This window comes from Sceloporus undulatus, chromosome 1 (genome assembly GCF_019175285.1).
Source record: "Sceloporus undulatus isolate JIND9_A2432 ecotype Alabama chromosome 1, SceUnd_v1.1, whole genome shotgun sequence".
Classification (NCBI taxonomy): Eukaryota; Metazoa; Chordata; class Lepidosauria; order Squamata; family Phrynosomatidae; genus Sceloporus; species Sceloporus undulatus.
In genome coordinates, this window is record NC_056522.1 from 175,491,973 (window position 1) to 175,515,662 (window position 23,690).

The following is a 23,690-nucleotide window of genomic DNA, read 5'->3' on the forward strand; positions in this document are numbered from 1 at the left end:
TTTTTGGTTTTTTGGTATGAAGGAGGACCCTTGACATAGTGTGCCTGGCAGTGATATATGTTGCAAATTATTTGTGTTCCCAGGTAAGCAACATGTAATTTCTGTGTTTCTTGAAGTTTTGTAATGAGATTTTTCTTTACATATGCACTAATTCCTCCCCATAATTATTATGTAGTTACATGATTGTTTCTCTTGGGATATTGTCTTACTCATATGGCAAGTTGCTTAACTGTTGTATGGAAATTAAAAAGCATCTTCCACATGGTATCCATGTACATCATGTGAACAAGCTCTAAGGATCCAGGTGGTAGTCTATGGCTTTGGGACCCACTACTGGTGACACTGTAAGTAGCCAGAAATCCAGGTCTGCTTTTAAAAAAAAAATCAACAAAAACCAACCAACCAACCTGGGGGATTATGAAACAAAAAATGGTACAGGGGATTGTGAAAAGGGATAAGACTTCCAGGAAAATTAGTTCAATTTTTAGCCAGAGGAAAGACATACATGGCTCAGGACAAAACCCAGAAGCACCCCACTATTCACTTCTCCCCAGGATAAAAAAACAACTATTTTTGGTTTATTCTGTCAACCAATTACAAATCCATGTAATGTTAGCAGTGTACTGCCCATATTTCACCATGTTTGCAAGAGGTTTATGGGGGACGTTGTCAAATCTTTAGTAAAATCAAGATACAATACATCCATAATATTCCCCTAGTCTACCAACTTTATAATTTAGAGAGAGAGAGAGAGAGAGAAGATTAGTATGGTATGACTTGTTTTTGAGAAACCCATGTTGGCTCTTAGTAAACACAGCATGAGTAGTTAGTGTTACTTTAATATGATATAGCATTACTAATTAGCACATTAGCACATCTGTATTAGCATTAACAACATTACTAAGTAGATGCCTGAGTCTGAGAGGTTGAAATAGGATAACCTTAAGATAGATGTGGATGATTGGAGGGGGCATCAGGGGTTAGCTTCATCTTCCTTCCTCCTTTCTATTCATTGGGGAAAATGTAGTCATCTCAAAGCCTGCAATTTGAGTAGAGAGGTGCTAGGATATCACCCAGAGGTAATTGTAGAATTAATAAGAAACTCAGTCAGATTATTCTTTCCTTCTGGACAAAAATCTGCCCATTACACAATGGTATAGGAAAGCTCTTTTCTTCTAAAGCAGTGTATAAGGATGGAGAGGGGGAAATGATAGTCAAGTTGCTGCTGATACTTAGAGAAAAGTTTCCATTGACACCATTGGAACGTTTATGATAATGCAAAAAGAGCTTTGGGTGTGGTAAGGGAGGATGAGATTTTTGTTGGGATTGTGACAGGAACAAAAACACTTTCCCTGCATTCCTGCCACAGTTCTGAATCTATTCATTCTTTACCTCAGTCAACCCAGTGCGTGCCCACTATTTTGATTTTCAAAAATAAATCCCACTTTTGTCATGTTAAATGCAAACACATATTTAACAGAACCTGTAGTTTGGTCCTTGGGGCTGTTTGTCACACCAGTAATACTTGCTCTCCAGACTCATTTATATGACCCTTTTCTTTTCTTTTTCTTTTTTCTTCCAGTCTTTCCATATTGTTCACGTTGTACTTAAAATTCCTTCTTGTTGCTGGAGTTTGGCTTAAAACAACTACATTCCAATGAAATACCACAGTGGTGGAACTAGTATGTACTTGTCAAACACATTCAGTAAATTTTAATTGCTGAGATTCTAATAAGATTAATTGAAATACTTAACTCTGGTTTCAAATTTTATGTGCGTTTTTAATTCATAAGAATTTAACTGCTTGCTTTTTTATTCTGTGTTTTCTTAGAGAAGAGTGTGTAAAGTATTAGGATTTCTAATCTTGGTTTTTTAGTATTTTATGATTTTGGTTTCACCTCTAGCCAGAATTCCTGGAAACTGTGTGAACTGTAGTGAGAGTCTCACTGGCTTCTACAATGAAATAATATATTTCAGCCCATAGCAAGGCATTTTTATTTTATTTTTTTAAACTATTTTAAGTAATACACTTGACTCAACAATAAATGTTAAATGCTGCAGCTCAATATGATATTAAAACTTTATGTCGATTTTGGCCCTTTTCCTTTATAGTTTCAACCCACATGCATTATGGTGTTCGTGTTGGTAATATTGATCATTAGCCTCATTATGATTGATATCCTGCCTTTTTCCAAATGGATCGGGGACACGTGGCTGAACGAGGCTACATGTGAAAGGGATCTGGGAGTCCAAGTAGACCACAAGTTGAACATGAGTCAACAGTGCAATGTGGCAGCTAAAAAGGCCAATTCGGTTTTAGGGTGCATCAGTAAAAGTATAGTATCTAGATCAAAGGAAATATTAGTGCCACTCTATTCTGCTTTGGTCAGGCCCCACCTGGAATATGGCACCAAAATTTAAAAGGGATGCTGAAAAACTGGAACGTGTCCAAAGGAGGGCGACTCAAATCGTGAAAGGTCTGGAAACTATGTCCTATGAGGAATGACTTAAGGAGCTGGGGATGTTTAGCCTGGAGAAGAGAAGGTTAAGAGGTGATATGATAGCCCTGTTTAAATACTTGAAGGGATGTCATACTGAGGCGGGAGTTGACTTGTTTTCAGCTGCTCCAGAGACTAGGACCCGGAGCAATGGATGCAAGCTACAGGAAAAGAGATTCCACCTCAACATCAGGAAGAACTTCCTGACAGTAAGGGCTGTTCGACAGTGGAACACACTCCCTCCAAGTGTAGTGGAGTTTCCTTCCTTTGAGGTCTTTAAGAAGAGGCTGGATGGCCATCTGTTGGGGATGCTTTGAATGAGTGTTCCTGCATGGCAGAATGGGGTTGGACTGGATGGCCCTTGCGGTCTCTTCCAACTATGATTTTATGATTCTATTTAATTATAGTAAACTCTGCCAAATTATAGTTAAGGGCAAGTCAGTATCTCTTGATGCTGAACACTGGACCTCAGGTTACTGTCATATGAAGATTGTTTTATAACAGTCAATATTTGTTGTTTCTTTCCTTTTTGTCTTAATCACTTGATTGAAGAATATGATTGAAGGATTATGTATTCCTTACCCATTTCAAAGCTTGCTCTAGTCTAGTGGAATGTGGGAGGAGCCCCAGTGTGTAGTAAGCTGATTGACTAATAGACTGGACTGGTCAGTATACACTGTAAGTCAAGGTATCTTATTGAATTTTCTTGCTTGAAATTAATACTGTTGTTGTCTTATCTTTTCAGTTTCAGCCTATTTGATTGACTTAATTGTGAACTGAAATATCTGGCTGTTCATATATAAATAAAGATAATATGAGCATATGTGGAATTTTACAGGTTGTGAAGCTTTCAGTAGATTCAGTCGTACTCCACTTCCAATAAAACATTTGTGTCTTTTATTTGTGTTACCTTTTGAATGTAGCACAAGTAAACAGAAAACATTAAAATTAAAAGATGTCAAAAATGCAGTGCCAGTATGTGTCACTACTTCCTAGCATCAGGCATCTCGGACGTTTAGCCAGCTGTACACCTGAAGTTGTGGAACAAGCAGATGCTCAATGAGCATGTAACAAAATGGTTGGTGTCCCTGGAAATTTAATGAGTCTTCTGCAAATTAGTCATAAAGTTCCACGAAATTAATGCTGTTGCTGCTGAAAATCTCTTCTTCTCTTGATAAAACACTTATTAAGGACCTCCTTTATTTGTTGTTGATGATAGTCAGGTTTCTTTTTGGTACAGGTTGAGTGTCCCTTATCCAAAATGCTTGGGACCAGAAGTATTTTGGATTTGGGAATATTTGTATATACATAAGAGACATCTTGGGGGACGCAAGTCTAAACATAAAATTCATTATACTTTTAATAATTTTGTGCATGAAACAAATAAAGCAAAGGTGTCACTATCTCAGCCAGCCATGTGGACAATTTTGGATTTTTGAGCAGTTTGGATTTTGGAATTCCTGATGAGGGTGACTCAACCTATAGTTGTTATTGCTGTGGAAATAAGCAAAAATGATGATTCTGAAAAAACTTCCTGCTGATACTAAGGAATTAGAAGAACAGAATTCTTGCAATATGTCACAGATATATGATATAAGATATGATATATGATAAACAGCTTCTTATATATTGCAGAGTTATCAAATCTATACAGAAACAGTTCACAGTGTGCTCAACACTGGCTTCCCTTGAACCACCATTCCAGAAAACCAGTGAACCAGCATTCATTCCAGTGAATCAGCATTACAGAGAAACCCTGACTTATTGTCTGCATGTATCATGCTGTTGCATAATATTTGATCCGAAGGGTTGTAGTTTGTTGATCATGATGTATGCATTTGCCAAGAGCTAGCTTTTGCTTTTTCTCAGTGGGATGCCACAATTTTTGAAACAGCCCCTTTCTTTTCTTTCTTTTTTTTTAAACCTTTTTTGTTTTCTTTCTTTTTTTTCTTTCTTCCCTCTCTCTCTCTCTTTTGGTCAATTATTCACATCGTCACTGAATGTCAATAATGTGAAAGATTTTGAGATAAATATGTTATATATTCTCTGACCATGCAGATATACAAAAAAGAACAAATATTTGGAGGTTTGTCTGTCATGGGACAACATGAAATTAGTAGGGGGGAAAGCATCTTTGGCTTGTGGGATTCCTGTAGCTGGAGGACCTGTGCTCAGTCACTTTCCCTTGGATTCAAACAGGTATTGAACTTGTTAACCCCTTTATTCACTTTAGTATATGCTTCTTTTTCCTGACTATCTGCCAGTATGATATGGTATCAGCTGCCAACACTGGCCCTCTGCTTTCTACCTAGAACTAGTTTCCATGACAACTTTCAGATATCAGTAGGATTTTAACCTCTAAGAGCATTCTGCATCAGACTTGCCATTCTTCAACAAAATACGTTTAAACTGAAGCAGCTGAACAATAAATTTTCAGAAAGTTTGATACTGTCCATATGGGTATTCCTGAACCACTACATTGCAAATCTACAATGAATATGCCAAAGGGATGTTGCATCTGATGAAGTACAGTTAATTTACAAAGTTTATTCTACACACTTCTTTAGGTTAGTCTCAAAGGTGCTACAATATCCCTTTGTGTATTTTTGCTATATTTTGGTGCTGGCCATGTGCTGTAATAAATTCATTTATTCATATCCCTTTGCATACTGATCCACATAACATAGTAGTGTCTTTGATTTCTATGCATATTATTATTATTGCCAATTATTGCTATTTTAAAAGGCAAATGAGCTGATTTTGTATAATTTGTCGCATATTTGCACATTTTACAGTTCATGACCATTTAACTCAACTCTTTTGAGTGTTTCCATCTTCTGCATTGATCTTTTTTTTTATCTTCTTGAGATGAATATTCATTTTCCAGAATAGAATTCTAGTCATTTAACTACATATTTTTGCTTCGTCTTCTACTAATTTCATTTTGTGTCATGACAGACAAACTTCCAAAGCCTCATTGTACAGAAAACTGCATACAGTGGGGTCTTGCCATCTTGTGGCCTTGCTATCCATGGATCTGAGCATTTTCAGATGGCAAGCTTCGTTGTTTTCAATGTGGCCACACTAGTGGCTGTGCGCATGTCACACTGACAATTAGAGAAATTGGGATTTGAGGTCCAGCATTTTTTTCTTATCTGGGGGAGGAGAGGGTCTGGAACAGATACAAAGGACCAACTGTACCTGCATGGTAAGAAAACATATGAATAATATATCTTGAGATCTTTCATACGATTGATCCAGTGGGGATGTGAACAATACATGTTAGTATTTGCCTTCTTGACCAAAAAGGAGTCGTGAGTGGTCTCAAAAATTGAGGCATTCCACCAAGAAAAAGAACAGCCATGAGATTCTTTGGGACTTTGTTGTGGAAAATTGGTTTGCACATAAAATTACAAGGCCAAAAATGTGATCTAGGGCAGAAATTGTGTTTTGTGTGCAAAAGGCAATCTTCTTGAGCAGGAGGCAACACATTTTGCAAAAAATAACGCTTTTGTGCAAAACAGACAGAGAGAACCCCATGTGGAAACAGTGCATTTGTACATATTATGTCACTTTATGCAATTTACACAAATATACCAATTCATGTGTAGAAAAATCAAATGTAAGTTTACCCCATGTGCTTTCTGTGCAAAAAGCAATTTTGTTTTTGTGAAGCAAACACATGTTCCCTTCAAAAGTATTTTTGCATGTGAAAACTGTGATTGCATTTGCACAAAGGAGATGCCAAAGTATCGATTGTGCTCAAAAATTGTATAGAAACCCTCATATTCTTGCAGAGCAGGGGGAAATTGTTTTGATTGTTCATTCTTGTATTCAGGAAGGCACATGCGTGAAGATTTACATTTCTGAGTTCTGTGAATTGGTGTAAAGAAATACAGAGCAGGAGGGAAATATCTTGAAAGAATGCAGTAGCAGTAGGCATAGTAATATATCTTCACATGTGATTGGGCACAGTGTTCAGTTTTTCCTTCTGGCAGCATCCCCTCTGCCTCATGTTTTCCCTTGGGGAGGGGGCTGCTGCTATAGTCTGAAATGTTCTGAATATACATGAAACATTGTACACACTACTAAACATCCTGAACTTATTCAGTGTTTTGGGGTCACCAGCAATGGCAGTCACACCAGACAGCGGTGATTGGCTTGTACTGTAGGGGAAATCCCTGTTCAAGTGGTGCATATTCTCTAATCTTCTAGCCACCTGCCACAAATTTTAGTCTTATCTGGAAATAAGAACTTCAGTAAATATCAGTGTCATTTTCTCAGAAAAGCTGAAGTTAAGCATGAGGGACTCATTTGTTGTTGTTAACTTCCCTCAAGTTGACTTCAACTCATGGCAACCCTGTGGATGATACATCTCCAAGATGCTCTGTCCTCAGGTACTACAGACTCAGGCCTGTGGCCTCCCTGATTGAGTCTAACCATCTGGCATGTGGTCTTCCTCTCTTTCTACGGCCATTTAGCTTTCATCATGGCCTTTTCTAATGATTCATGCCTCCTCATGATGTGGCCAGAGTACAACAGTCTCAGTTCAGTCATCTTGACTTCCAGAGAGAGTTCAGACTTGATCTGATCTAGAATTCATTTGTTTGTCTTCTTGACCATTCACAGTATCTTCAGCATACTTCTCTAGAATACACCTCAAATAGATTGATTTTCTAGCTATCTGCTTTCTTCATTGTCCAGCTCTCACATCTGTACATTGTGATGGGGAATATAATGGATTGGATGAATCTCAGTTTAGTGTTTAGAGTTATTTTTTGCGCTTTAGGATCTTGTCCAGTTCTTTCATAGCTGCCTTTCCCAGTTCTGGTTTCTTTTGATTTCTTGACTGCAGTCTTTGTTTTGGTCAGTATTTGACCAAGGTATGGCGAAAGATATGAAAACTCTTTGACTGTTTTAATTTTCTCATTATCTAGGATGAATTCTTGTAGCTCTTCCATGGTAATTATTTTTGCTTTCTTAATAGTTAGTGTTATGTCTACCATAGCGCTTTTCTGCTTGACCTTCTTCAGTAATTGTTCCAGGTCCTTGTTGGTTTCTGCTAGTAATATTGACTCGTATTGGGAAGCTATACTTGCCAGCAGTACATGCTAAGGCTGGATTGACATTCAGCTCCCCAAGCAAAGCACAGTTCCTCTTCAAGACAGTATTCGAATTACTATACATGTAAATAGTGGCTATCAGCTTGTCTGATAAACGCTGACCACACAAGCACAGCATCAGATTGCAATACAACTCATTATTAATTATGCATAGGGTAAAGCTTTCAAGATAGGAATGCTTAAGTTTTTTATAAAACTCAGTATTACAAGCAGTTAAGCATTCATATTACGAGCCTGTTGCTTGAAAACTTCATAAGCATCATTAGTCCCAATTTCCATGGGGAGGGGGACCAGGTTCATTGGTAGGCAGGCAGAGTTCCTCCTCTGTTGGAACAGCTTCGTTACTGCAATGATACTGTTCCTGCAAAGATCATATATGTGAAAAGTTACTTCTGCAACATTTACCCTGTGATACTGCATCATTGATTCAACAAACTTCTTTGACAAATTAGATCAGAGCTACCTATTCAAAATTTGAGAAAGGTTAGATATGTGTGAAACCTTCTTGAAAACACTACATCAGTTATATCAAGCTGTTCGTAGAGCCAGTATTGTTAAATGAGATCAAATCGATATTTACAGAAGACTCAAGCAGGATTATCCATTGTCCCTTTTCTTCTTCTCTTTTGCAATAGAACCTCTGGATAATATAATACAAAATAATTTAAACCTGCAAGAGATTAGGATTAATCCGTTTTAAGATATAGAAGATATAGCTGAGAAAGTTTGTAAACCAACTCAAGAGCTTCCAAAAATAATATCAATTTTACAGTCTTTTGCAGCAGAGTCACATTTGGCAATAAATAAAAACAAGCCTAAAATCTTATGTTTGAATATGAATTCTAGCTCTAGAGAGTTTCCTTCTAGGATAACAGGTAGTCAGATAAATACATCAAGTTTAAAATATCTGGGCATCATAATTCCAAATTTTATCAAAGACAATTTTCCTTAATTAGCCACTACATAGATCTATTATGCATTTTTTAAGAAGGACTTGGGGAAACTGTATTTATCTTGATTGCTTTGTGGAATGTAAGATGACCAATCTTCTTAAATTAAATTATCTCTTTCAAACAATACTGCTAAACAATCTACAACATATTATTGTCATGGCAATAGACAATGATGGACTCTATCAATAAGCATAAACACCCCAGAGCCTTTAAAAAGGGTATTTTGAGCTCACAAAGGAAAGAGGATTGTGAATTCCTTTTATAAATCCATACTATGAATTATTTCAGATGAGACAAATGGTAAGATTTATACTGAAACGTAATGTGAATACTTGATTTTTTTTTTTTTAACTAAGATTAGACTATCAACATCCAAATTGGGTCAGAGGGCTGCCATTTATACCCATGGTGTACTTGTTGCAGGCTGCAGAGAGATATGAGATTTCAAAAAACTGCTTAATGAAAAAAAATGCATGAAAAGTAGAGTGAATTTTCTAACGACTGGGGCAGCAGCAGCAAGGGAAGGCAATGGGAGGCAGGCTGGAAGGAGGCAAGTGGCACCAGAAACTGGGAAGCAATAGATAGGAAGACAAGCCTCAGTAGCGGCAACAGCAGCCTGCACACTGATGGGTAGCCCAAAATACAAGTTGCTCTTTCCAACCATCAGTATCTAAAGCCCACAAATACTACATACAACACTTTATATAAGGGACCTGATTATTGTACAGGTTGCCCTGGGGAGCCCTCCAGCCACCTGCTTCTGCCTTTGAGGCAATGGCAGTGGTGCTTCTGATCATTCATTCACAAGGCAGAAGTAGGTGGCTGTTAAATATTCTGAAATCCAAAAAATATCCAAAATCCAGAACGCTGCTAGTCTCAAGCATTTTGAATAAGGGACACTCAACTTGTAAAATAAATCATTATTGATTGGAACCATGTTCAGATGTTTAGAATATCTGGTACTGGCAACAAAGGATAAGAAAGAGTTGTTATCATGCCTTGGTTATGGCCTCCCTAGTAGCAACTGGATAAAGACAATACTATACTGGATGGGACCAGGCTTGATGTTTTCCATGCTTGCTCTGGATGTGTGTTTCTCTACACATCTTCAGATTTCTCTGTTTTGGGGGAACACATTCCTCTTTGGAGTGCAACTTTTTGTTCCTGTATTTCTTCAGGCACGAGGAGGACCTCTTCCTGCTACACCACGACTCTATTCTGCCAGACAACAGACTACATATTCTACATGGAGGAGGCCTTATTGGGATCCAGAACAGGCTTTAGGTGCAAGAATTAGGATCAGAGTCTTCAGCTGATAGTATTGCGAAACCTCTGCCGGTGTCTGACTTAAGTTTCTTATGCCACCTCTTGTATCTGCTGCTTGTCCAAAGGGCTCCTTCTGCTGGGCTTGAGAACTCAAAAGCCATAAAACAGGACGACTATTGGAGCTGACCAAGAAACAGGCAGGTTTATCTAGCACAGGTAGGAATGAAGCCTAAATAAGAGTGTGTCCTTGTCAGATGCTTTGGGGGGGGGGGGGGGGAGCAAGAGTTGAGATCAGATCTTTTCTAGAAATGTTTTTTTCAAGAAATAAAAGAAAATCAATACATAACTATTGAAGGCTGTCCCCAAGAAATGAGGAGTATAGGAAAAATGATAACTGAAATTATTGTGAGACTAAGGAAGCTTCATGGCAATTTTTCAGTGTTCAGAGAAAAAGGAGATGACGCTTACCTGTAACATAGGAAACCTGGAAAGAAAGAGTGTTTTATCTTTCATCCTTATGCATCCTTATGCATACACAGAAGAGAACCAGGAACCCTTAGCAACTTAAACCATTTTGAATATCTTTTTGGCAAAAAGGAAGATGGATGGATGGATGGCTTGAAAGTCAGGATGTGGGAATATAGGGAAGGTTCAAAACTATAAGTCCACAATCAGTTAGGCTTTGCATATCTTAGCAAGTCCTTCTAAAATTGCCTCAAGTTCAGGGCTTGAGTGACAAAAAATAAGAGCCAATTAGGAATTCCAAAGGGTAGTAGGAGTATAGAGTGCCGGCAGCATAATAGCTCCTAGAATTGCATTGATTTCAATTATTCATTTTTAATGTTAGAAAAAAACAGAATCACAAAAGAATAGAGTAGTCATAGAATAGCAGTTTCTTGATGTACAAAGGAAAGAATATTATGTTTCCCTAGGTGGTATGTTGCAGAACATTCTATGAGGCGATGGAAGCATTTGGGGTTCTTCATAACTAGTTAAAGCAACAAAACCATGTTGGCCTTGATTGACTTGCAAAACAGAGGAAGATTAAGGGTTAATCATTCTATGAAGCCTTAACTCCTTTTGTAGACAGTATAGTATTCCCTTACCCAACTAAACTAAATGCCATTTCTGTTTTAGTTCTTTGTCAACCAGCCTTTCCAAATTAAATGGAGACGTTTGAAAAAAGTTGACAATGCATGCTCTTAAATTGGAGTCAAGCTGTTCCTGTCTCAAAATATTGGCATACAACATTTATTTATTTATTTATTTATTTATTTAACTTTCTTATGAGCACAATAAATGTTGATAAATAGAAATACTGGCCACAGTATGACTGAAGATCACAAGTTCTTCCTCCTCCCCCATTTTAAGGTGCGGGACACTTTATGTTCATGGATCTCTGCCTTGTGTCACTGATAGTAGGACCTGGTTCCCCATCTTGTTCTCTTGTTTTTGTGTTTGCACATATACCTCTTACAGTGTTTTCATATAAACATTTGTTGTTAAGGTTTGGAATTGCAACAAGGGGAGGTTGGTAAAACCTTGATATATCAGGACAGATATACAGGCAAAATATTATCTTTCCTGAATAACTGGAGCTGCATTACACCATTTTGGGGAGTGTCTTGTTACTTTTATCAACAGACTTTTTACTCTACCTTTCCATAATTGTGAGTGCTATAACAATGAACTCAGGATCTCAACCATTACTATAGATTTAATATCTTACAACTTTCTGTTGTGAAGGTTTTCAGGTTCCTATTTATCTAAGAAAAAATTATGTTAGTTTTAGTCTGAAAATGTATGCAATAAGCCATTCAGTTCTAGCTATACACAGTGTTTTCTCTCCTTTATTTCAGTTCATAGGCTGGATTCATTGTACAGTAGATTCTGGTAATCCAACATTTCAATTAAAGTATTGCACATTTCTCTGAAGCCAGTCAGTGAAATGATATGTTTGCTGGGTACAGGGTGTCAGGAGAGGAAACCATCACTGTCAAAACTTTGGTGATGGGGAGGGGGGGGACACCTTCAGGGATCTGCCATTCCCATGCTGCTATATACCTCTAGCAGTAAGAAAGCACTATTTCTGGCACCTTCACTGAAAACTGAATGTAACTGTTTTTAAAATGCACCTGTCACAATGAAATGTGTATACTTGGTAAAAATTGGTAACACACAACTTAGAAAGTAAGCATTGAAACACCATAGCAACAGAAATGCATTATAAGATGTCAGTTCAAATTTTTGTATGCATCATTGAAGGAGAGAAGGATCAAATGCTGAGAATTTTTAAACATGGCAGAGCATATTTTGTAAGCTTCAAAGTGGAACATTTTTCTCCACATACATGTCTGCCCCATGTTCATTATCACTATATGAGCTTTATATTGTTATGTTTGCAGTATGTAAAAAATACCAGATGAGGTGTATCCTTAAGAAAAGACTGCAGTATTTAATGTGTGAGAGGGTATGATAGGTAATTAGAGATTTCCCTCCTCCACCCTAGGCTTTGCCTAGAAAAATATGGGGTTAGGTGTGGGACTCTCCAAGCTCTTTCCCTTACTAGCTGGATTTCAAAAAGATACATAATCAGAGTGCAGGGCTAAGAAGAAGAGAAGAGGTACAGCAGATCAGTGGCAAATTACCCAGACTGTTAGATACCATGCTTTAGGATCCTTTCACAACCTGATATTTTCAAAATTTACTAGACCAAAAATCCTACTATATCTCCAATCTGCCATTGCATTGTGATAAATATGGAAAGTGTCAGATTGAGGAGAAAAATTCCCAAAGAGTGCTGTGAAGGAGGGGCTGCGGGGGAATAGTATATAACAAAAGTAGAGAGTCAGACCTTCAGATAGAGTTTGGATATGAGATAGAACTTGAAGCTGGCACTGATAGGGTGGTTGAGTTGATAGACATAGGATTTTAGATTTCAGGAAGAAGAGAGAACTGCTTATGATACTGGGGAGCCTAAAGAATAGAATATTAGAGGTTATTATATCCTTATGCTGTGTTTAATAAATCTGTTCTTACTGTTATTTTAAACCTATTTCTGGCTAGCTGTCAAGCCTGAATTGGAGTCAGGCCATGCATACCAAACTAAAGAACCCACATACCGATACAACCACAAGTCCACATTTATAGGGATCACCCAGTAATCCAATCCAGCAAGAAAACAGTTGGGGGAGCAAGGGCACAGTGAGTGGCAGAATTTCCTAGGGGTTTGAGTTCTGTGGGCAACCTGATTAAAGGGATCTATCACAAGAACTTTTTAAGAAACCAGCAACAGAATGTCACTCGCAACATTGTCAACTGTGCCATTTGTATATAAATAAAACTTATTATTATTATTATTTGCTCCTTCAGGCCTACAGTTTTTAATATCAGAATTATAATTTCAATTTCACATGTTTTAAAAATTCACTATCCAACAAGATTCGATTTTTAGATTTAGATTTTTGAGCTCACTGATTCTTAAAAAGAGAGCCAGGGTATAGTGGTTTGAATGTAGTGGTTTGGCTAAGATTCTGGGAAACGAGAGCTTGGATCTCCACTTAGTCATGGAAACTCATTGAGTGAGTCACACTCTTTCAGCCTCAGAGGAGTGCACAGGAAACCCCCCTCTGAACAAATCTTGCCAAGAAAGCCCTGCAACAGGTTAACCTAAGAGTTGCCATAAGTTGGAAATAACAAATGCTTACCAAAACGGGGGAGGGGTGTCCCACTAAACATTCTAATTCCAAAAATGGTCTCTGCTGCTATTCTTTCGATGGGGTTTGGAATACTTTTGCTGGGGAATCATGCTTTCTTCTTTCTCTTCTCGGATGAGTATAGGCATTTTCTTCTTTTTGAAGAATCATTTGAGTTGAAAGACACCTCAAGGATCATACAGTCTAACCCCTGCCATGCTGGAACTTACAATCAAAGCACCCCAGAAAGATGGCCATCCAGCCTCTGTTTAAAAACATCCAAAGAAGGAGACTGCACCAAACTGAGGGAGTGTGTTCCACTGTCAAACAGCTCTTACTGTCAGGAAGTTCCTCCTAATGTTTAGTGGGATCTCTTTTCCTGTAGTTTGCATCCATTGCTAGCCTCTGGAGCACCAGAAAACAAGCTTGCTCCATCCTCAACATGACATCCTTTCAAATATTTAAACAGGGCTATCATACCTTAACCTTATCTTTTCCAGGCTAAACATACCCAGCTTCCCAAGCCTCTCCTCATAGGGCATAGTTTCCAGAACTTTCACCATTTTGTTCACTCGCCTCTGAACATGGCAAACAAACCTACCTGGGCAGTAGGCATACCCTGGCATTGCTAGGGCATCACCAGCATATATTAGCGAGATTACCACACTACACTCTTATAGTTCAGAGGTCAGATTGGTTTCCCCCTAAGCCCCAGGCCAGACAACAGCAATCTCCAGGTTTCAGCAGAGGCTGAACCACTGCCACCAACAAACAAGGAGATCCAAACAGTCCTTCTGACCTAGGGCAGCTCCTGGCTTCAACATTTTGAACACCTTGCCCATTGCTGGGAGCAGACATCCCTCCATGCTTGGCTGTGCTGAACTGTGAGGGGGAAGTTCACAGTAGATTTCATTCAAAGACCTTCAGACTTTGTTTGTTTGTTTGATCAAAGGTCAGGGTCTATGGAAAAACATCAGAGGATGTTGCAGGCCCTAGGTCATCTTCTCCAAATAAAGGCCATAGAGCCAGTGCCCAAGCACTAGAGGTCATACTCAGTGCTCTTCTTGCACCTGAAGAAGAATGGTGACTATAGAGCTATACAAAATCTCCTCAGGATCAACCATTTTATTATGAAACTGAGGTTCTGCATTGAGATCACCAGAACCATCTTGGAGGGAGTTGAGAAGGGGGGGATTTTTAGCATCTCTAGACTTCCAGGAGGCATACTTACATATTGTTTTATGACCTCCACACAGACAGTACCTCAGGTTCGCCTACCTAGAGGAATTCTATCAATACTGAGCCCTACTGTTTGGACTGTCATCTTCCTCTTGGGTATTCACGAAAGTGTTGGTGGCTCTGGTGGTGCATTTGAGAGTGCAGAGGATAGATGTTCACCCATACCTAGGCAATCTGCTCCTCCATTCATCCTCATGTCTGAAGGTCAAGGAGGATGTGAAGATCACCATGGAGTATCTAGACCAGTGGTCCCCAAACTGTGTTCTTTAAAGGGATCTTGGACTTCAGCTCCCAGAATCCCAGACTATTGGCCATCATGGCTGAGGCTTCTGGAAGCTGAAGTCCAAAATCTCTTAAAGGGCACAGTTTGGGGACCACTGATCTAGACATTCACTGGTTTGTCATCAACAGAGATAAAAGTCAGCTGGCTTCAACATCTGAGGGCCATCTTATACACGACCCAACATTTAGTCTTCCTCCCAAAGAACTGGAGGGAGAAACTGTAGTCCCTGGTTAAAAGGTGCTGAACTAGTTCTCAGTGGCGGTGCTGGGCCTGGCAAAATGATTGGGACTGATGGTGGTATGTAAAGATTTGGTTTATTGAGCCAGCTTCCCTGGGTGGTTTGGTCATCCCTGGTTTGATGGCTCTATGTGATCGTTGAAGTTGGGATGTCCATCTAGGAATTGAGGAAGGCAGTTATTACCACCAATACAAGACTGAGGGGTGGGGGTGCATTGTAATGGTCAAATGGCACAAAGTTTTTGGTTACCCAGTGAGAGGATACACAGGATACTACAGGCAGTGTGTCTAGCACTGCTCAGCCTACAGATGGACTAGTGATTCCCAAAGTGGGTGGTATAACACACACACACACACACCTCTAGAGATGGTGGAAGGTTCCGGGGGGTGGTGAGGGTAAAGTGGATCAGTAGGGAGGCGGTAAGGAATAAAGGCAGCAACAGGGGGGGGGGGCCTTCAGCCAAAGTATTGGTGTGGAAGAAAAACAAGGGAAACCAGCAGCCTTTAGGACCATGGCAGAGATGAGAATTGCGTGAAACTTCTTTTCAGGGTCCTCAAAAATCACCACATAGCCTTGCTGTCTAGAATGCTGAGGAAAGTAAGGATGAAAAGAGTGGAGGTAATTCTGATACCAGCCTATTGGCCTTGCTGTCCATGATTCTCAGACAGCCAACATGCACATTTAGGAAAGCTGAACCCTGCCAAATTGTCCAGACTTGGTATATCAGAGGGGTCTGCTTCATCCTGACCACTTATCAGTGCACATAAGTACTCCCTAAGTGGTTTACAAAGTGTAAGCTAAATGCCCACAACAAGCTGGGTACCCATTTTAGCGACCTCAGAAAGATGCAAACCTGAGTTGAGCTTGAGCCCTTGGCTGGTATTGAACTTGCAACCTTATGGTTTGTGAGTGAGTGGCTGCAGTACAGGCATTTAACAACTCCACCACTAGTGTGCCTGTTACATGCCTGGAGGTTGAGCATGAAAGATTAGTAGCTGAATGATATGAGGTGGAGGTCATCCAGACTATCCTTTTGGCTTGGAAAGATTCCACTAAGCATCTGTATGAATCCACCTGGAGGGCATTTTGTTGATGGAGTAGATATAAAGGGGAAAGATATCAATCTACATCAGTGGAGGAGGGGGGCATTTTGGCCTTTCTACAGGCAAGCTTGGATAAGGGCCTCAACACCAGTAGCCACTAGCTTCCCACCTACACAGTTCTTTAAGCCTTGCCTCTAAGCTGTGAAGGTGGAGCAAGACCCTGTATAAAGATTCCCTGTATAAAGAAAAGGAACCCTCATGTGGTACCAGTGTTCCATTTTGTGGAAAATATTAATAGACAATTATTAGAAAATTGTATAGTGTCAGTGTAGTGGAGTAAATCTTTCCACAATTTGACCAAAACAGGCTGTGTTTTTTACCAAACAGTTTGCTGTGAAAAACAAACAAGTGTGCTTAAAATCATAGAGTTGGAAGATACCACAAGGGCCATACATTCCAACCCCTTGCTTATCAAGAACTGTAGTTCTTTGGTGTGGGAGACATTACAACATAGTCCAAACCAAACATTAAGAAGATTTTTTGCCAGCTGGAATGAACACATGGCTGCTTATTAAAAGGTTAATCCACATTTCAGTGGAATTTGTTTTCTCAAAATTCCTCTTTCATAAAGGCCCAGTTAATTATGCAAGTAAGAAGTAGGGCTCCTGTTTGTTTGACATCTGACCAACAGATCCAAATTTAACCACTTTACCTACAGTGAAGTGGTTTAAAAAATCTCTTGCTGAATGTGTGCATATCAGGCTTATAAAGGTATAGGCGGTCTTAGCCATAAGTCTAATTTCCTTCCTTACTAGTTCAATTCTCCTCTCTCTGTGATTTACAGTGCAGGTTAAAGAACGCTTACAAAGTTTAGATGTCAGCAAGATTTCCGTGGACTCAATTTAGAGGAAGAAGAGATTGGGAACCTCAGTAAAGTCTACCCTTGGTTTACGTGGGGGATCCGTTCTGGAACCCATCCCCCCCCCCCCCCCCCCGCGTAAGGCAAAAAGCGCATATGCTCAAGCGTGTATGCATGCACCATTTGCCAATTCTCCCAGCGGCTTCTGCATAAGCTGGAAGCCGCCTATAGCAAGCCCGCGTATGGTGTGGGCTCACTGTACAACATCAAGATCCTGGTCTTGTTGGTGTGTTCTGGCCCCCCCCCCCCGGCAAAGTTTCTGCTTTTAGGACCATGATGGGAAGGAGGAATGCAGGAAATCTCTCTTTTTAAGGTCCCTTAAAACCAACATACAGCCTTACTGATTGCTTCATGTGATGGTCTCTCACTCTTCACTTGCCTGCGCAAGCTCACTCCCTTAGCCACATCATTCACTAGTAGTGGGGGTGATGTTTGAGAAACTCTTGTGAGGCTTGGGTAGAGGGCATCGCTTCTGTATTTGGGAGGTGCGTCATTTGTGGACAAACTGATTGACTGGAGCAAGGAAGTAGAGCATGTGGTGCGGGGGAGAAGGGACAACAAAAAAGTTGCTTTCATATTTGGGACCCTCCTTAAGCTTTGTGAGTTTGCCCGGACTTGGCTGGCAGGGTGCAGCTGCAGTAATGATCCTGCTCACTTTTACTGGACAGGCTGAAAGATGCGGTAGCAGAAGAAACAATGTTAGGGAGGGTATGACTTGAAGCTGTGTGGGCACCTTTCTAGGGAAGGAAAGGGAGGAGTATCTGTAATCGATTCTTCAAATGAGTCCTTCACCTCTCCTATGTCTCTCAGACTGAGAATCTTTCCTCGCTGGGGAGAAAAGTGGGAAGCTAGCTATGACCCTTTCTGCCCTTGTGAAGAAGGATTGAAAGGCCTTCCTTGCCAAGGAAAAGCTTCTCCCTTTGCACCCGACCACCTTGAGAGCAGTAATTGAGCAGCCAGTCAAGCAGCAACTGAGAAGTCTCTCATGTGTGCTAGCTTTGCTACTCAGTTGCTGCTCGCAAAATGACTGTCTGCAAAGGAAGCAGTGACTGAGAAACCTCTCCCCACACCAGTTTTTGCCTCAAGGCTGGCATGGGCTAGCTGCTTCTTGGTCACTGATCAGCAAACTGTTTAGTTGCTACTCAAAGGTGACCAGCTGCCCATTTGCTGCTTGACTGAGTGCTCAGCCACTGCTCCCTTTGCACCTGGTTACTCTAGGTGGTTAACTAGCCAGCCTTCCTTTTACTGTAAGGTTGGCAAAGGTGAGAGGGAGGAGCAGGACTGGGCAGTGGTGGCTGCTGCTCTGCTGCGTTCACTTGTAAGAGGCTGAGGAGGAGCAGGTGGAGCAGGCATTGGCAAGGTGGATGTGGCTGAGGTAGACTCCACTGGTCAGCTGACTGCTGCACAAACAGTAGACATAATATCAAGAAAGAGTCATGGGGGGTACTAGTCTTATCATCCAAGAGGAAAGAGGGCGGTAGCCTAAGAAAGTTTGGGGATCACTGAACTACATCCACAGCATTCCCCTAATTGCCAAATTTTGTAACTCTGTTTTCAAACTGCACACAGAAAGTAAGTTAATGAATTAATGATTTAAGGACTCAATTTAACAAATATTTTCTAAGATGTAGGCCTGAATATTTCACAGTCCTAATCCAAAGTAGACACAACCCTGATCTGGACCAGCAGACATGGTAAGGGAGTTTTAAACTTTCTCTCTTTGATGTTTTTGTTTAAATCTGCACCAGCATGATAACGAAAAAGACAAAAGAAAGTTTCATTTGGCAGCCAATGAGTTTTCTTTTTTGTCTTTCCTTTTTTTTAACTCTCATGAGAGATTGAATTAAAATAAAAACCAGGTGCAAGGAAAGGTTTAAAATTGCCTTCCCATATGTCCTGATACAGGTCATGACAATGCATACTTAGTTTAGAGGGGGGGGTTTAAGGTAAGGATCTTAAACTATGTACTACGTATTCAGTGCAACATGTAGATTGCACTTTGACATCCTGCTGTCACTTTCTTCTGAGTATAGCATATTTGGGAACAGGAACTGAAAATGTTCTTAAGAACATCAGAGGAAGAAAGATTGCAAAGACTGAGAACAGATGGAATGACTCATTGAAGATGTGAGAGAATGTACAAAATAATTGCTTAGTGTGTCTTATAACACAAGAGAGCAGAAAGTGGTTAAGGTAACTTGAATGACAAAGCATCTAAAAATATATGTATTTAGTATACTGAACTTCAGTGGAATCATGGCTACCTTGCATCACTCAGTGTCATTTGTTGTTGTTGTTGTTGCTGTTTGCCCTTAAGTCATTTCCAATTAACAGGTTTTCTGGGGCTGAGAGTGTGAGACCCACCCAAGGTCATCCATGGCCAAGCAGGGAATTAAATCCTGGTCTCCGGAATTATAATCCAACACTCAAACCACTACACCACGCTGGCTCTATTCAGTGACATAGATGCTGTTTACTTTCCTCTCTGTCATGTGACAGAGCCTGGAAGCAACAGAAATGCCTGTAATTATGACAAATAAAATATTGTGACTTGAATAACAATTCATTCTAGGAAGGTTTTCTTTTGGTCATGGCTTTATTAATTAGGATCTTTTCAAAGGCTTCAAGGAGCAGTGTTCCAATGTAGATCTCACGTGTTTGTCACAGCTTCCTTCCCTACAACAAATTTTGAATTAAATGTTTAATGGAAACTCAGTCTATGAGCAAAAGCAACAGCATTAATGTGGGTGGACTCTTAAGCCTTTTGTGTGCTATGGTTTTCAGCACAGGTTTAAGTTCAAAGTCCACCCACACAAATGTTTCTGTAGAATTTAAGCAAGCACAATTCTTTCTGTGCTTTCACATTTATTCTCTGTATGAACATTTCTTTAAAAAGAATGCTTAAAAGTCACATAGATGCAGATTATCAGTAAGAACAATATTCACTAGAATGTGATCTTTTTCCTTCACCATTTTAAATTTGTAGTAGCTTACACTTTTTAATTATATTACTAGTAGGTACTAAATTATGTTGATGCACAGGCCTGTTTCAGACTTCATACATAGTCTCCCAGTGGCTTTAATGCACATCACACACGTCTTCACTTTTACGGCACATGCCTATGGTGCAACAAAGTGTACAGTTTCATAATTAAGGCTCCAGAGCTGACTATGCATTTATCCTACCACGTTTCAAACTAGCCAGCCCATCAAACATCAAGTTACAACATATTCTTACTAAGGAGCTGTACAAACAGCCCCAAGGGGGGCGGCAGGCAGCCGCTCCTTTACTGGCCAGATCGGGGCCGCAGCCATCATACGCTGCGGCCCTGACCCAGCCTCCGGAGGGTGGAAAAAGGAGCTGCAAAATGCAGCTCCTTTTTGCACCCTCTAAAAGCCACCACTCAGTGGGTTATTTTACAACCTCTGCTGGTTAACCTGTCAGCCTTAGTTTGTCCAGTTTTGTCAGCCAGACATGGCAATGGTCAAATATGCATGTATTAGGCCTCACCTCTAAAAATCCTATTTGTAGTTTTAGGATGAACAAACTGAAAGGTATCCATGAAAAACTGACAAAACAAGTCAATGTGTGTTTCCAGTACAAGTCCTAAATTACCAGAGTGTAAGGGTTTAGGAGCAATTTTTATCCACAGCGTATTTCATAAATTGCTTGGAGTAGGCTTTGAATGATTTTTCCCAGCTCCATTTGGTGTTCTAATTGCAAAACTCTCCTGAATGATCAGAGTATGTCTATTGGACAACACCAAACAGGCGCACCTGTGGTGGAGAAGAAAGGTTGCCACCTTTAACTACCATAGAACCCTGGTGGCGCAGTGGTTAAATGCCTGTACTGCAGCCACTCACAAACCATAAGGTTGTGAATTCAATACCAACAAAAGGGCTCAAGCTTGACTCAGGGTTGCATCCTTCTGAGGTCACTAAAATGAGTACCCAGATTGTTGGGGGCAATTAGCTTACACTTTGTAAACCGCTTAGGGAGTGCTTAAGTGCACTGATAAGCGGTATAGAAATGTACTTGCTATTGCTATTAGAGTAGAATTTAAATTGGATTGTACCCTTTGTTTGGTCAGATTCACTATGAATCTTTCTCAGAAATATTCAGCCATAGCACTACATAGGCAGTACTAAGAAGGGGGATGTTTGTAGGAGGAATCGTGTCACATATAGGGCATCTCACTATTCCAACTATTGGCATGATATAAATAAGACCACTAACAATATCACCAGGAAAATGTCCCAGAAGTACTCAACTAGATTAGTCAGTCTTCTGGGTAGGGATATTTTAATAAGTACTACTCCCCTGCTGTTCTTACAAGTTGATCTAAACTTGACCAGTTAATTTCTCTGTACAAAGAAACTATGTGGATTGGTTGATCACAGTTTCAAACTTCATGGTGAAGCTTGAGCCTGGGAGCTTCTGCATGAATTGGATGTGCTCTGTTGCTGTCACACAAATGCAAAATAAAGCAAAACAAAACCAGGAGAAAAGTAACAGCATGCATGACTAATTGCATGTGGAGTAGGTATCATGCAGTTACTTCTCAGTAAGTACTTAACTGGCCTATCTATAAAGGTTAGGAATACATTTTGAACTGGCAATCTAGAAAGGTTTAAAGTTTCTTTGTTAGTTGAATATCACTCCTCTGTTTTTCTCACTCAGATAAAAGATCTAGATGTGAAATTGAACCACTTGTAATTTCACTTTTCTTGGACTAATGAGAAGGTATTTGTAGGAGCACAGCCTGTTCTTCAGTGAAAAGGAGAAAGCTAGTCCTTCTTCCTCACTGTGGTTCATCTGACATCCTAGAGACTTCTGGGGGTTGTGAAATGTGCACATATTTTTCATGGAGACAGCCCTGAATGACCCATAGCACTTTCTGCCAGGATGAATTCACTCTGTAATATTTTCCAGATTTCTTCCTTGGGCTCATAGTAAGGGTTTCAATTTTATGGATAGCTAGATTAATTTAAAATAGATCAGAGATACATACAGTAAATCTCTGTTCTGTGAAAAATTATATTAGCAAATGTCAGAGGTGTCAGTTGGATGTGCTAGGGATGCAGATCACACCAGATGACACCTCGGGGGGTGGGTGACACCTTGTCTAGCCCACCTTTCACGACATGGTAGTGGTGTTGGAGCTCATCTTCTTCACTGCCATGGCTCTTGACCAACATAGCTGTGGCTGCCGAGAAAGAGGCGCAGATGCACACCCCTTCTGGCCTCTCTACTGCCCCGGCTCTTTCAACTAACTGAGCCAAGGCAGTGGAAAAAAAGGGACAACTGCACACCCATGCTGGCTTCTCTGATGACCTGGTTCCCTCTGCTGAGGGAGCCAAGCCAGTGGAGTAGAAGGAGGAGTACATGCCCTTTCTGGCTCCTCCACTGCCCTGGATCTCTCCATTGAGAAAGCCAAGGCACCAGAGAAGGATGCCCATTCCATCCTCCCCTGCTGCCTCACTTGCCTTCTTGCCCTCTGACAGCCATTTTCAGAGCTGGGCAGAAAGGGCTGCTGGGCAGGTGAGTGAGGCAGAAGGAGGGGGGAGGCCATCACCCTGTTTCTGGGTCTAGCTGGGCAGTGGCTAGGGGGAAGCAGGTGAGTGAGGTAGTGGGAGGAAGTGAAAGAGCAGGGCAGTCTGCCATTGCCACCCCCAGAAGCCCTTTCTGGGCACACACACCAGGTGAAACCAACCCTAGTGATGCCACTGCAGATGTTTATTTTTGTGCTTTAAAAAAATCAAAGATTCATTCAGAAATAAGACCGAACATACTCTTGTCCTGCAACTAGAACTTTTTTCCATGTCTGCTCAGTTTCACTACTCCATGAACCTGTCCAGGAGTCAAGGTTGCAATTAGGAAAACATAGGCACCCCCCACCCATGCATTTGTACCATACTATTTTAGATCCAATGTTGCTGTAATGAAAAGGCTGCTCCTGTGACTTTGTGTCCTAAAAGAAGGGGGCTTTAGGTGCATACATCCACAAAATATTGACTCCCTAATGGTTGGCACAGCAGGACCCTTGTGTGAAGTGTTGTTTGAAAGCTTGAAAATACAAAGGAAGTCAGGACAACCTGGATGAATCGTTAAGAAATTAGGCAAGAAACATCTGTTTTGCCACAAGCAACAGTATATCAATTTAACTCTAAAGTATGTTTGTTGATCTAAAAGGGAGTCGCCCTCCAAATACTAATTACAGCTTTGAAAGCACTCCATCTGTATGCTGCCTCCAGGATTTTGTATTTTATATCTTCTTTTATATTTATATTTGTTTTAATAGAGTTTTGTTTCTGTACAAAATGTTTAATCATGTTCTTTGGCTTTAAAAACAATTATCTCAAAAAATGGATGGATTTTTAATTGAATGTCTGTCTATAGCACTCTTGCTTCTTATTTTTCTAACTTTTTCTT

At 40.3% G+C, this 23,690-nt stretch overlaps 1 protein-coding gene and 1 long non-coding RNA gene across 6 annotated transcripts in view; both read left to right on the forward strand.

Moving 5' to 3' along the window:
- Positions 1-3,144, forward strand: LOC121919125. Its single transcript, XR_006101400.1, has 3 exons — positions 1-83; positions 1,583-1,682; positions 3,051-3,144. It is a non-coding gene; the product is annotated as an uncharacterized LOC121919125 (long non-coding RNA).
- The window catches only part of COMMD1 (copper metabolism domain containing 1), a 102,575-nt gene that overhangs the window by 63,549 nt on the left and 15,336 nt on the right, over positions 1-23,690 (forward strand). For 2 of the 5 annotated variants that reach the window (XR_006101399.1, XM_042445390.1), the window contains exon 3: positions 9,753-10,056. The exons of the other annotated variants lie outside the window; for them this stretch is intronic. Coding sequence is in view for 1 of the 2 variants with exons in the window: in XM_042445390.1 (XP_042301324.1) it covers positions 9,753-9,890 (138 nt within the window). In the remaining variant the exon portion in view is untranslated. Of the gene's footprint in view, positions 1-9,752; positions 10,057-23,690 lie in introns of those variants that run through there. 5 annotated transcript variants of the gene reach the window in all.